Consider the following 14,341-nt stretch of genomic DNA (forward strand, 5'->3'; position numbering starts at 1 on the left):
GAAGCAGGGTACATGCTGGACCGCTCACCAGTCAATCCAAGTGCCCATCAAGATAGACGATGTGAATTTAATGAATAAAATGTTGATAATTAAAAAAAAAAAAGGAACCCAATTACAAAATTGCTACTGAAATTGAGTAGTTTACTCACAGCTTACTACTTACCCACAGCGACTAAGAGGAGCACGGCATCTTTTAAAAGCATTGAAGTAGCCTGTGAAGTGCATCAGGTTCTTTGCCAATTAGAATTTGGTTAGCTATTAAAGTATTAACAAGCTCACTGTACAACCTGTGAACAGACTAAAAGCTCCTAATCAGAATAGGTAAGAGATGCACATTTAAGTGTCGAACTACAGCTTGATGAGAAAGAGGAGTTGGGAAGGCGTTCTATTCAAAGACTGAAAGATGAGAAGGCTGACAAGATTGAGATGTGAGTGCCAGACCGCAAATCAGAGACAAACGCAAAATGAGACTCAAGTCGTGGATGGTGGCTGGTATCTCTCATTATACTCCGACATAGGACGCCGGCACATTATCCTGCTGAGGCCTGGCATCATGTCCGCATTGTGCCGCTCCGATAGAGCAGGTGACACATGACGGACAAATAATGACAATGACAATATTGAGGCAAACAACACTTAAAAGGGACATATTGTGGAAAATTGACTTTTTAATTGCTTGCATAAACAGACTCTGGTCTCTGGAGAGCCTGCCCAACCTTCATGTGTGAAATTAAACAACCAAATCCATCTTTTATGTGCCCTGATTCTGAAAATGTGTCCGTGAGCGAGCCTGCACTCAGGTCCCAATGTTCCGTAAGAGTGGTGCTAATTTAGATAACTACTACTACTGGGTTTAGATTCAGAGACATTTTCAAGCACTACAATGACATGTTTTTCAGCTTTTCTTTCCGTCTGTTGAACGCCAACTTTTTTTTTTATTACTCTTACCAGATTCAAGTTATTTCTGTGACCACTGTGGGTTTGTCTTTCATTAACAGAGGGGTATCAAAAACTTTGACCACACTCCGAATCCCCATTCATCATTTGTCTAAATGTCAGCGAATGATTGATTTGCATCTTGCGCTTTTCTGAAAAAAAAAAAAACACATAATACTGCAAATAGTTCCAAAAAAAGCTGGGACAGAAGCAAAATAAGACTGGGAAAATTGAGAGTTGAACATCCCACAGGTGAACAGGAAATTGGAAAAAAGTGAGTGTCTTGATTGCACCGTGAATGGCTCCATTGTTCACAAGCAAGGCTTGGGCCAGAGGTTCACCACTTTGTGAAGAACAGCGTGAGCAAGTTTGATAACAACACTTTCTCAACATACAATCACAAGGGATTTCATCATCTACAGTCCATAATATAACATTGTGAAAAGATCAGAATGTGGAGACATCTGCATGTCAGTGGCAAGACCAATAATCGGCATTGGATGGCCATGAACTTTCATCTCACAGGGCACATGCCACATGGTATTAAAAACCGGCATGAGATGGACTGACGCAACGCGGACAACTGATTAATGAGTGTTGTTAAGAGAAAAGGTGACTTTTGGATTTTTTTTGGGGGGGAGGGGGGTGTTTATCAGTTAAATATCTATGAATATATTGTCATAGTGGACGGTCCAATCTCAGCTGAAACATATTTTTAAATCGTTGTATTGTGTTTTTATTTCTGTTTTACACAATGTCTCAACTTCACTGGAATTGGGGTTTGTAGCACTCAGTTCACGACATCCAATGTGCCTGTTTCTAAATCTCTATCTTAAGACATTCAGGAAAAGTCTATACTTCGAAATAATTGAACTTAATAATTGAATAGATGAAATGAAATTGGCTCCATACTCACCAACAAGTCTATACGGATACTATTAAGGTTGCAATTATCATATAATAAGCCTTCAACCCATTACCAAGTCCATCAATAATATCATCTTTATTTTTCTGGCTTTTGAATCACTGCACCGTGACTTTGAGTGGTCTTTAGTGGGAAACATTTTTAGTCATTAACAGAAAATACAATTTTGGCATATTTTAGTTTTTAAAAGCGTGGATCTTGGGATTTTTTTTAAATCCCAAGATCCACGCTTCAAAGCCAATTATCCTTTGATTCATATGCATTAAAACAGAGTCAAAACATTCTCATAGTTTTAATAATTTACTTCAAAAGACAAAAAGTGTGTCCATGGTAGATTTACAAGAGCATATTTTAAATGTTTCACTGTCTGACGCCGTTTATCCATTAAAATTTTTAATAGCTGAAGCCACACATTTTGTTTTTAATTAACTGTAGATGGGGGGGAGGCCTCTATTTGCTTGTATTCTGCGCTATTAAGGAGAAATGAAGCAAAACGGCAAGAAACAAAGCAGTCATGTGGCTCCCATCAGAACATTAACATTGACGCACAATGTGGCGCGTCCACATGGCAGTGTGCTGGAATGCCAATTGTCGTTTAAGACTTCATGTAATGTCAGACGAGTGCTGGACCATGAATAGAATTTTAATACAGATTTAAATGTTGGCTTCTCTTGATCTTTGAAAAATTATAATCAAATAAAACCGATTACTGTGCAGAACATTGCGGTGCGTTTACGAGTTACCACTTTTGTGAAAGTACCCTGAATGCATCGTTACTTGCACAGCAAGCGTGTAGCATATGTGATTTTGCCATTCCTAAGCATTCTTTAAGCTGTTTAATGACACCCCAGTTGGGGTTTATTGTAAAACTAAATACACAACCATAAGAATTATACACATTGTGGATTTAAATATAACATGCTTCGTTTTTTAAACAACGCCAGCCGCTTATGTTAATTTCAATGTAACGTCCCAATGAAACGCAAATGGTAATTAGCATCAACTTGTTGAGTTATATTCCTTCAAATAAAAAAATATTCACACACAAACGCGGTGGAAACACAATTTCTTTCTCGCGACCATAAGGCGCACTTTAAAGTCTCTAATTTCCCCCAAGACAAACGATGTGCCTTGTCATGCTAGCGCCTATTCTATAGACTGAACAACTTTCCCGGCCATTGAGCCGGTCCCTTTGGGGCACTGCAGCGTGCATGTTAGCACACCTTGCTGGCCAAAGTCTGAGACATCTATGTTGCAAATTGAGTGTGACAAATACATGATGTGAATATGTTTTTTCAGTGACGGTGTAAGAGAAAGCTGGACTTAAGGGCAGCTGTCCACAATGTCGTAGTCTGTTTTATCATTCATGTTATTGCAAGCAAGAAACATCACATGTTTAGACAACAGACTCCAAAAAAAAAAAACACCACTCACATCTCTCTAACCTGATAAGGCTGATAATCTCCCAGAATGCCGCAGTAGGATAATCTCCCAGAATGCCTCAGTACTGTTTTTGTGTTATTTTTATTTCTTTTGGTGATAGGAATGGCACGAGTGATGCATGATTTTTGTTAACTTGATTTCTTTGTTTCATTACTTGCTTGTATGGTGTTCAGAGATATTTATGGTTTTGATTTGAAACCATGACTAAGGAGTGTGGTGACCACTGACATCCCTCCCCTGCCGTGGTCAATTAGATGTGTTGCCATGACATCCCTGATCTGTCTGAGCTGAAGTGTTGCTACTAACAGAGACTAGCATGCGCGAGCTAGCATGCACGAGCTGGCATGCGCAAGCTAGCATGGGCGAGCTAGCATGGGCGAGCTAGCAGGGCGGGCTAGCAGGCGTGAGCTAGCCTGCGCGAGCTAGCCTGCGAGCTAGCATGCTAACACGCGCCCAGTCTAAGTATTGCATACAGAAATAGCACCCTCAACTGGTGCTGCGCCCTTTGATACAGCGCGTCTTTTGGCCGTAAAAATATGATATATTAAGAGAGTTCAAATGCAACTTCTATTATTCTAAATGTGTGCTCTATACATTTACAGCATGACATAAGCTAAGATGCCCAAAACACCCATGAACAAATTTGTTTAGTATTGTTTTATTTATTTCAGTAGCTGTTATTTTAGGATATTCTCATTTTACCTTACTAATTTATGTTCTCATTGTCGTCTCAAGTAATATTTAAAGTTGAGCTTTCAAGGAAATTTCCTTTCCTCAAAATTCAAGGATGCAAAGATCCAAGGACTTTTTTTAATCGTATAAACACATGGGCATGAAATGGCATGAAATCCAATTGCTGAGGTCCCAGGTTAGCCCAAGACTTGTGAAAATATGATTACGGGAAAAGGATAATATTTAAAAATGAAAATGATTTTGTAATTAAAAAAAAGAATAGATTGTTTAAAAATAAAATGTTCACCTTGCAGATATGAATGGACATTAAGTAATCTTTGATGATAATTTTGAGGAGTTGAGTTACATTCGTTGAATAAATAGAAAGTTTTGAAATCAATTGCTAATCATTGTCTTACATGTGATTTCAATCTCAATCAAAAATAATTGCAATTATTTTCTCCACAATCGGCCCGCCCTGTTTTTACACCATCTTTAATAATGTGCAGTGAACGCCTTTATAACATATCATAAGACAACATAATTTAATTCCTCTGACAGATGTTTACATGCAGCTTTTTTGGTTTATGGCAGCTATAACGGAGTAGCTACAATTTTAAAGGATATGTTTAATGGAAGACACTTTTTTAAAATTACGTGTACATAAATATTTTGGTCTCTGGGCCGTTTTGTGAGTTATGTTCGGTGATGTGTCCACTAAATGCATGGATCTGGCAAATTTCATAAAACTACTCCTAGACAATTACCTCCTGTTTTTTTCCCCTGAGTGGAAAAACGAGGCATCTATTTGAGGGAGGCATTTATTCGTCAAAAGTAATGGGGTCCATTAAAAAGACTGATTGATTGAGTGTAAAACTAACGTCAGTTATACATTAGAAAGCTAGTCAATCATTCATTGACACTGGTCTGCCCCATAATCATCTTAATCAAAAGTGAGGAAAAGCTGTTCCATCTCCATTAACCATTATAAACTCATACTGGTCAAATGAGTGGTGTGTGCACAGATTCATACCAGTTCACTCTGCAACCGGATAATCAGCTCGTCTTTCTCCTTCAGTTGCTGCAGCAACGCCTCTTCTCGGCTCCAGTCCTGAACACAAGAAACAAGACACCGTGTTGCACATTATTTTATGACACTGAACACTGCAGCAATCAGTTGTTTTTTTTTTGTTTTGTTTTTTAAGAAGAAGAATTCCACTCGTGTTAGTCTTCTTTCTTCTATTAGGGCACAAACTGAAATGGTCAACGGTTACTGACATAGGCATCTCTCAAATTTTAGCGCGCATAAAAATTGATGACACGTCATTAGGAACACTCACAAATTGGTGCACTTGAGAAAGTCAAGGTAACACTGTATTAACAGTACCAAAGTGACACTGAAGCGAAAATAGTGAGATGTACACATCAAAGATCACCTTTCCAGCATGATGAACTGAATTCTTGAATGTATCGTAGGCAGACTGGATTTTAAAACTTGAACAGTTCGCACTCGTTTGGATATTAAAACGGGAGCTGTTAACGCTTCAACACAGAGCTCAAAAGTTTCACATTCGGAGGTAGGATTTCCTTATGGAGGAGAACATCTGCAATGAAGATGCACGGGGATTAAATATGGGGAGATTAATTGCGGCTGACAGTTCAAACGTTACAGATATACTGTACACGTTCTGTAAAACGACTGAATACAAACAGAATGCACAACGGTTTACAACTATGCTGCTCTAATTTGAAGCAAACATTTTTGGGGCTCTATTGGAATGGGTGCTTATATATAAATAATTACATTGTATATATACTGGAATTGTTTTCAAAGGATCTCGGGCAACACGCTGGCTTATTAGAAGGTTTAAGATGATCAGGACACCTGAGCGAGCCAAAAATAATGCTAATACTTGCAGGCCTTGTGGCTAAAAATGCTACACACGGTGACATCATGGCAAAATAAGGGATAAAAGGAGTAAAAAAAAAAAAAAGTTAGACAATTTTGAGAAAAGTAGACAGGTGGTCAGGTAGCCATTACTTCTTCAAAAGAGAAAAATGGACAGGAAAATGTGAGTAAAAATACACGGAAAAGGGGACAAGATGAGATAACGGATGGATGGGAGGTGGAAGAAGACGGAGAAGGGCCTGAGGCTGACCATGATAGTATCTAAGGGATCCTTGGGGGCTCATCTATCTGATCGGACAGCCAGGAAAGTCAAGGCCATAACTTCAACAAAGCCCCTCTAAACAGCCTCAAAGAGCATGAATCAGGCCTTTCTATTTTTTTTCTTTTTTATACACACAACCATTGTGTTCTTGGGAAATTTGGAGACCCATGTTTTCTTTAGAGCGGCACGGTCGTGAAATAGTTAGCACAAAGGCCTCACAGTTCACAGGTGCGGCGTTGGATTCCGCCTTCGGCCTTCCTTCAGGTTAATGTCCACATTTAGCAAGACAAAAAAAATGTCAAGTCTTAAAAATATTGTAAGCTTTCGCCAACGGGAAAGTCATCCAAAACATTTTTTTGAGATGCCAAGCACTCCTGCTTGAAAAGAGAATGACATACTAGTGAAACTATGTTCTGAATCAAGAATTAGTTTGTACAAAGAAGCATCAACAAACATGCTTTTTAACTCACCCATCAGGTGGCATTCAGGGAAAACAGTGTTCCATTGAACGGTAAAAGTGGAGCATGAGAATGTATTTCTAAAATAATGTGATTGGAACAACCTCAGCTGTGATCTGAGAGAGGAAGAAATCTGATCAGAATCAACCGAGTGCAGCCACTTAATGTGATTTTGTGCCGCAGTTGAAGGCACTCCATGCTCGCAATCAGCAGCCTGCTGAAGAGGCCGTGGAGATGAATTACATTCCCCAGGTTAGCAGAAATTATCCCATTTGTTCACATTCTTCTGGAGGTACAAGATGGCAGTTAGAAATCAAACCATTAATGTATTCCAGAAATGTGTCCTTTGATGTGTTAAGCTTCTTAAAACTTTATGGATGGATATATTACAACTTGATCCTGCTTAAATAACTTAGCTGCCTTTTGTGGCTGATGACCAGCTACAATAAATTTTGGACTTAAAACGGAATTTAAACTGAAATGATTCTTTCCAATAAAGGGTTCTATGAGCCACCGCCGGTCCAAGTCAGGTATTCAGATGACTATTGCAATTGTAGAATATAAATTAAGCAGCGGTAAGAAACAAAAAAAACAAAAAAACAAAAACAATTCTTATCCAAATCTTACTGACACCTGCTGGCGAATAATATTGACGTCACAATGCCTACGGGCTCAGCTTGCGAACATCACGGCCTGCCTGTTTTCTGGGTTTAGTCAAGGTGTGTTAATTTTTTTTTTTCGATGCTGTCTGAACTGAAGTCTAACATGACATCACACCAAATGATATTTGAAACATTTCGAGGCATATTTTGTTCACGCAATGGTGTCGCTCGTAAGATGTTTTAAGCAATTGTTGAAATTGGTAGTTAATTTTTCTTACCAAGTGAAAATGTGTCTAATAATGCAGACCTGCTGCGCTGTATTTGTGCTTTCTATTTGAAAAAAAATATCTCTCAGAGTGACTCACTCTTCGGTCTTCATCTTTTGAGTCTAAAATAGAAGTTGTTATAATGAATAATTGAGATGCTTTTTCAATTTATTCTTACGCTCATATCATGCATGTAAGAGAAAATGGGGGGGGGGGCGATTATTGTCTTGTCTCACAAAGTCACCGTTGCTTCATCCAACCATCCATCCATTCCGCCATCTGCTTCTCCTCACAAGGGTAACAGCTGTATATTTTCTGTAGCGCTTGTCGCCTATCGCAACTAACTGGGCGAGAGGAAATACACAATGGGTTGGTGGCACAGAGCCCATACTGGTATAACAAACTTGCGCACTCACGTCTGCAATTCTGAACAATTTGTCAATGGACCTAACGTAAAGAACAAAACAGGAAAGAACAAAAAGGAAAACAAAACTTGTGACAAGTGTTGCTATGTTACGTGTGTTGTATCATGTTCGCACACAGTTGTGCACCTCAACGCCAGTATTTTAAGACGGCACTGATCCAAATAGCTGAAACTAGCGAGGCGAACTGCAATTCTCATCCATAACCAGCTTATTTTCATACTCTCTGACCCACGCAAATGCATCCAACTTTGCTGCGCCACAGAGCATTATGGTCTGGCATCGGTAGCAGAAGTCAAAATTTGTCTTTAAATGGGCTGATTGGAAGACAAGAGTCCACGCAAACGTGATTAGCGACTAGACGAGTTCAAGTACTAAACATTGATGCGGTGTAGAAAAGGCAACCCATTGGCTGGTCAGTTAATCGATTCATTTCCTAATGTCCACTTGCCAGAAGCTGAGCTGCACTGCTTGTTTTTGGAGTAGATCAAGTATGTGGCTTGAGCCAATTCCTGTCCTTCACCTCATATTTTTCACATGGAAACTCTGCACACTTCTGTACAGTACAAAAAAAATCTGAATCCAAATCGTAACACAGTCAGATTTTTTTCAGTTACGAGCAATCACTCGATTTTTTTTGCTTGGTGTTGCGAGCAAAAATTTGACTTTACAGGTGACGAAGAAGCAGATGATTTCTACTCTGCCCTCCCTGCGTGTGTCGTGTGAAGTTTTACAGACGGAAAACATCCATCCATTCTCTGAACCAATTATCCTTGCTAAGATCATAGCCGTGCTGGAGCCTCTGCCAGCGGTCATTGGACAAGAGGCAGCGTACGCCCTCGTGGGTCTTGGTGCTTGTTTCAAGTTGTTTGTTGAAACTCCCAATTTTACCTTAAACCTATGCATATCACAGAGACAATGCACACACACACACACACATGCAGAGCATATACTCACTAACATTATTTGTGCTAATCTAAAAATGGTACCTTAGTGGGTCTCTTTCGTGTTTCATCAGTGATTTTTTGTAGTATACTGCCCCTGGTGGGCAATGCAGGTGTAATTTTTAATGAAAACATGCTATGACAGTTTAACTCTGTAAATTACATTGTATTCTGCTATTATGTTATGTTTCTATAAGGAACAATAGAGTTTTCTGTTCTTAAGCACGTGTTACTGCTGTTTGGGGTGCTGCAAGTGAGTAATGGCATTTCCATCATTTTAATTGTTAAAGTTGATTTGATTTGGGACGGAGGGTGTTAACCGAGTGAATTAAACTTTTAAATCAACTGCAAGCACATGCATACATGCCGTTTTTGACACAGGCGGACTACAGGGAACGCATCCGAGGTGAGTGATACATTCTATTATACGTACCTTATTCATTTTAAATTCTGAAACGGTGATGGATGCCACACTATGAAAAGATGTTTCCCATGTGCTTTGAAATGAGAGGTGAATGCACACAAATGTCAGTTAAAATGCCTGCGCTGTTCTAGAACGCTCTACTGAATACACATAACGAGAGGACTCTCTTTAACACACTAAAAGGGTAGAACTAGGGCAAAAAAAAAGAAACTGGGGCGCTGTGTGACACTGCAGCCTCTAAGGTGGCTCGCCGAGATTATTTTTACTTTTGCCGGACAACTTCCTCTTCTCACTAACTCCTACGCTGATCCGAGCTTCTCCGCCGTGATCCATCTTAAATTCCACCTTAACAAAACACTCTTTACTTTCTGCCGAGCCCACAATCTCTTCCGTTTGTTGGGCTCGGCTAAAACAATGTCCTGATCGCGGCGTTTCGCGCTATTTCATCATGCATGCTCTCGGTCAATCCATCACACTGACGACTGACAACCCTTCACACACTTTGTGACACTCCCTCAGTCATTCCCTGAGAGCGTGCAGCATATTTTTGGGGGTTCCACACTAGTGGAAAACATTTGTCTACGCGGGTCTGTGATGTCAAAGGTTATGCGATAGTAACAAGGATGGCAGTGGTAAAGGCAAACATTGATCGTATGGGTCATTACTGTTACCTGGGATCATCCTTTTACAGAAATATAATATAATATAATATATTCTCTCAAGGAGAGATAAACTGGTGAGGCAGGCGAACTCAGCAAAATACAATATGTGCAGCTTGGAAGCACATACCTCGGGATGTCGTTAAATCATTGTTTCTTCAATACAAAAATAACCATGTCCTCTTATCTCAGACACCTTGACTTTTTCAAGACATGAAAAGCATACCTCCACTTGATAATTTGACTTGAATTTACAAGGATGATGGTATGGTCACTGTCCCTCAGACCTTTGCCGTGATATGGCTCACAACTCGACTGCACATTGGCCATCTTTTTAGGCACTCGAGTGTCTGCTCGTTGATCATTACGGCCCCATCAATGATTGTGCATAACCGACGGTACGACACACATTTGTTGGCTATTTTGCCAACAAAATGTTGTCGATGAAATCTTGTTGATGAAAATTAAACAATAAAAATGCATTTTTTATTAGTTTTATATGGACAAAGAAAATAAATCTGAAGAAAATGTCCTTATTAAAAGTTGTCTTCAAGGCCAGTAACATTACTAAGCCAAAGGTAAACTTCTGAAATTTGGCTAAGGCAAAATACACCAGGGGGACTAGTTTTATGAAAATATATTACGATACTACAGTATGTGTTGTCTTGTTTATGGCCCTTATTAAAGTTCAATGTCATACTTCAGTGCCAATATTCTGTAGGTAACTAGCCCTCACTGTCCTTCTCCAACAGTCAACTTTTTTTTATTTATTTATTTTTTTATTTTTAACTCAGCCTCCTGCCTTCCGTACTTTTCCTCCATGTGAGAGGTTTGCACGTGAGCTTCTGTCTTCAAGCTGTGTCGCAGCCTAAATTTCTGCCACTGATCATCCATGTGGGTCAATAAAGAGGGCACGCACGTGCGATTGTTCTGTGGAACTAAGTGGTAATTGCAGGGGTGATATGCCGTCCAGCTGATCCATGGTCAGCCCATATGACACAGTTGCCATTCAGGAAGGAATTTGCTTTATCAAAAATATTAAGCAACAATTACATAACATTTTGCGGCTATGCGTTTTAGAGCCTTTGACTTGTTTTTGTTTTTTTTTCATTTGCATGGCAGGCCTGATCATAAAAACACTTCTAAATTCTATTTCATGAAACCAGCTAAAAAGGAAGTGTGGGTATTTACACTGGCATGGATACTGAAATAGATGCATAGCATTGATTGGGCTTACCTTAAACGGAAGAGACTTTTCACTGCAGGGGCTAATGGGCAGAGACTGAAGACTGCTGGCAGGACTTGTCTCGGTGCTCTGCAAAACAAAATGAAAGTACATACATGATCAATTTATATGCAAGTCATCAATGAACCTAACGTGAATATATTAGAAAGTGGCCAAGTGGCCAAGCCTCGGGACTGTGATCCAGATGTGCTAAACACTATCCACCATGTTGCCTGCTCTGAAATACCAAAATTACCTAGCCTGACGAAAGAGAAAAAAAAAGTTTTGTAGGTGACACATCTGCTTGAATTGCTTTTCAAACAGAGACCTTTTTTGTTTTAGATAAACAGCAAAAGGCCAAAAGTGAACTATTGGAGGCATATTTTAAAATCTTTTCACAAGTTTTACAGTCTAAGGTACCTGCGAGACATGTCAGGTCAGGGAACAACATAAACGTGGCAGTTTATTAGGCATGCTGACCTTTTAAAAAGCAATAACTCCCAGGAATTATAGGTGCGATGCAGCCCTAAATGCGCCATTGGTGATCAATGCCCAACCTCAAGGAGGGAGACAGGGGCACTCTCTCCGTCTTATCTTTTCGGCCTTTCAAAAAATAAACACATTCTGTTTAAGGTCACTCGTGTCCCATGGGCTAGATAGCGCGACTGTCCCGACAATTAGATGTGGTTCAAGAAAAAAAGCCTTTCAGATTTAGCCATTGGGGGAGAAGTGGGGAGCGGAGGAGGAGCGTGGACTGCCTGTGAGCTCCAAATTTAATGACTTGCAGGCAAGGTGTCAAAAGATGATGAATGGTCTTCAAAAGTAAAACGGGTTTAGTTGTCAGACACACCCATTTAATCGCATACGGATGTACAGGTATGCTCATCTAAGGATGAAATCCTCATTTAAGTACAAAAATCACATTAGCGGCATCAAATTATCAAATCATTATACAAACCCCAATTCCAATGAAGTGGGAACAGAACCTACGCTGCCGGCACAGGATAGGCAAGTGAACCACGAAATCGTCAGGGACACTTCACCCACGTAATTAATAATTGCATTTACTGATCATCGTGTACAGAAAAATCAGACACTCCCCTATCGAGATTCCTGTTCTATGGCAGTGTTGCTTATGTTAAAGACGAAGACGAAAATATTTTGTTAACGCCCCTTTTTTCATGACGATAACGAGACGACCAACTAAACTTGGCTCTTTGATGACGAAAACATGATGTGACGTACATTAATTTTCGTTGATGAGACGAGACAGGACGAAATTGTTAGCGTGTGGTCCGTCAGACGTACAAATTTTATGAATTGCCTTGCTATTGGACATGAAAACTGTCTTGCAATGAAGTGCAACCTATCCTCGTTTGGGCCCGCCCACCACCGGGACAACACGCGGGACGACACGTCGCACACGCTGCCACAACAAAACACGAAAACGGCTGCGGTTTTTTTGTCTCAGCTCACACACACTGACAAGCTTTCGTTTGACGGAGCACGGCAATAGCGACACTCGCTAGGCTACTTCATTCTGAGAACAGCAAGCTGTTACAAGTAAAGAAGACATGTTTGATAGAGATTGGATTTGAGCTACTGTATTAGAACAAGTCTATGTTGTTAAAACATTTTTATTTTAGGTTGCTGTAAGTGAAATGAAGCCGCAACAGTTGCTTAATGTTTTGGTTCTCGGCTTATTTTGGAGCAATGAGCATTGATACCACGGTTATCACTTTTATCTGTTTTTAATCCATAATCCTTAATAGTCAATCAGAAAGTCTTTGCTATTGGGTGGAAACCGTGTATGCCTATTTTAAACAAAAACGGACTTAAACCTTTTGGACTTTTTGTTGACTAAAACTATCAGAAATAGGAATGACTAAATGTGACAAACAGCATTTTCGTCCAAAAGACCGAGACTAAGACTAAATCTAAAATGACTGCCAAAAACAACATTCTTCAATGGTTATCGTCACACTTGTCTTATTTGCCATTCCTGGTTACCCCACTTTGGTTTGACTTAAGAAGCGTCCCTGAACTGCCGAGAGTGTGCTGTAACAAAAGAGGAAGGTTATGCTGGAATCGACGACTGACAGTGACAAATGGGAATCTTTTGTATTAAGCGTCAATATAGAGCATATGAATAACATACTCAATGTGTTCTTTTGGCCACCTAACTCAATAAACCGCTGGAAGGCAAAATATATCGTCTCGTAGGTGACCAAGTGCGTTTTTAACAACATACCAAGGTTGATCAGATGTAACAGATGTAATTTCATACATAAAATGCAGCTCAAAGTGCTGCACAATAAAAACATCCCAATTACAACTGAAATGGAAAAACCGCCCCCACCGACCCAACATACACATCCACACACAGGCCTGAACTCACACACACGCAAAGCACAAGCATTCACACAACCTGATAAACTGTGTTTAAAAAAAACAGACATGGAATTAAAGGAATAAAAAAATGGATATTAATGCCATTAAAGTGTTTCCCAATCTAGAGCACACAATGCTGTGAATAGCTACAAACAAAATATTGCCACGGCCTTTTATATGTTTAGAATTGCCTATTAACAGTTTGAACCTATGATGCCCAAATAATTTAATGTATTTTTAATCAAATTTTACAACATTATCCAGGAAAATAAACAGACATCTGAGAATATTTGCTGGTTTGAGGCTGAAAATAAAATTAACAAGGTCTCTAAATGATTAATCACTTATGAAATATAATTATACATTAATTTGGTAATTGATAACTCAACTAAAAGGTATATCTTCACATCTTTAATCCTTTATTATGACGTGAATACAGTCAGTTAATAGTTCTGGCAATCATTGACTCCTGAAATTTTATTTTTTTTAAATTCGGATCATGTGAGGAGGACGTGACCAGTGTGTCACTGTATTTCACACAATGTAACATTGGAAAAAAATAAATAAATAAAAAAACAATCCACAAAAAATGTCACAGGAAAATAAGCCATGCATTCAACAAACTACGTAACATAAACACACTTTAAACAAAAGTCAAGTCAGCCCAAATTCAAATACAGGTTCAAAAGAAACTCATTACTTCTGTGCTTTGCTTTTAAATATCTTTAAATCTTTTGCGTTCAAATGTCAACGTACGTTTCTTTCAGAAATTTAATGAGCTACTTTTCAACATATTCAAGTGT

At 39.3% G+C, this 14,341-nt stretch overlaps 1 protein-coding gene across 4 annotated transcripts in view; it reads right to left on the reverse strand.

The window, feature by feature from the left end:
• ccser1 (coiled-coil serine-rich protein 1) overlaps positions 1–14,341 on the reverse strand; it is a 120,771-nt gene that overhangs the window by 58,771 nt on the left and 47,659 nt on the right. For all 4 annotated transcript variants that reach the window (XM_088295495.1, XM_088295486.1, XM_088295502.1 and 1 more), the window contains exons 8-9: positions 11,160–11,237; positions 5,010–5,087 (exon numbers count right to left, since the gene is read on the reverse strand). In XM_088295495.1, coding sequence (XP_088151621.1) covers positions 5,010–5,087; positions 11,160–11,237 — 156 coding nt within the window. The remainder of the gene's footprint in view (positions 1–5,009; positions 5,088–11,159; positions 11,238–14,341) is intronic.

The sequence above is a fragment of the Idiotropiscis lumnitzeri genome, chromosome 1 (assembly GCF_059441095.1).
Source record: "Idiotropiscis lumnitzeri isolate Australia: NSW breed Sydney's pygmy pipehorse chromosome 1, RoL_Ilum_1.0, whole genome shotgun sequence".
Classification (NCBI taxonomy): Eukaryota; Metazoa; Chordata; class Actinopteri; order Syngnathiformes; family Syngnathidae; genus Idiotropiscis; species Idiotropiscis lumnitzeri.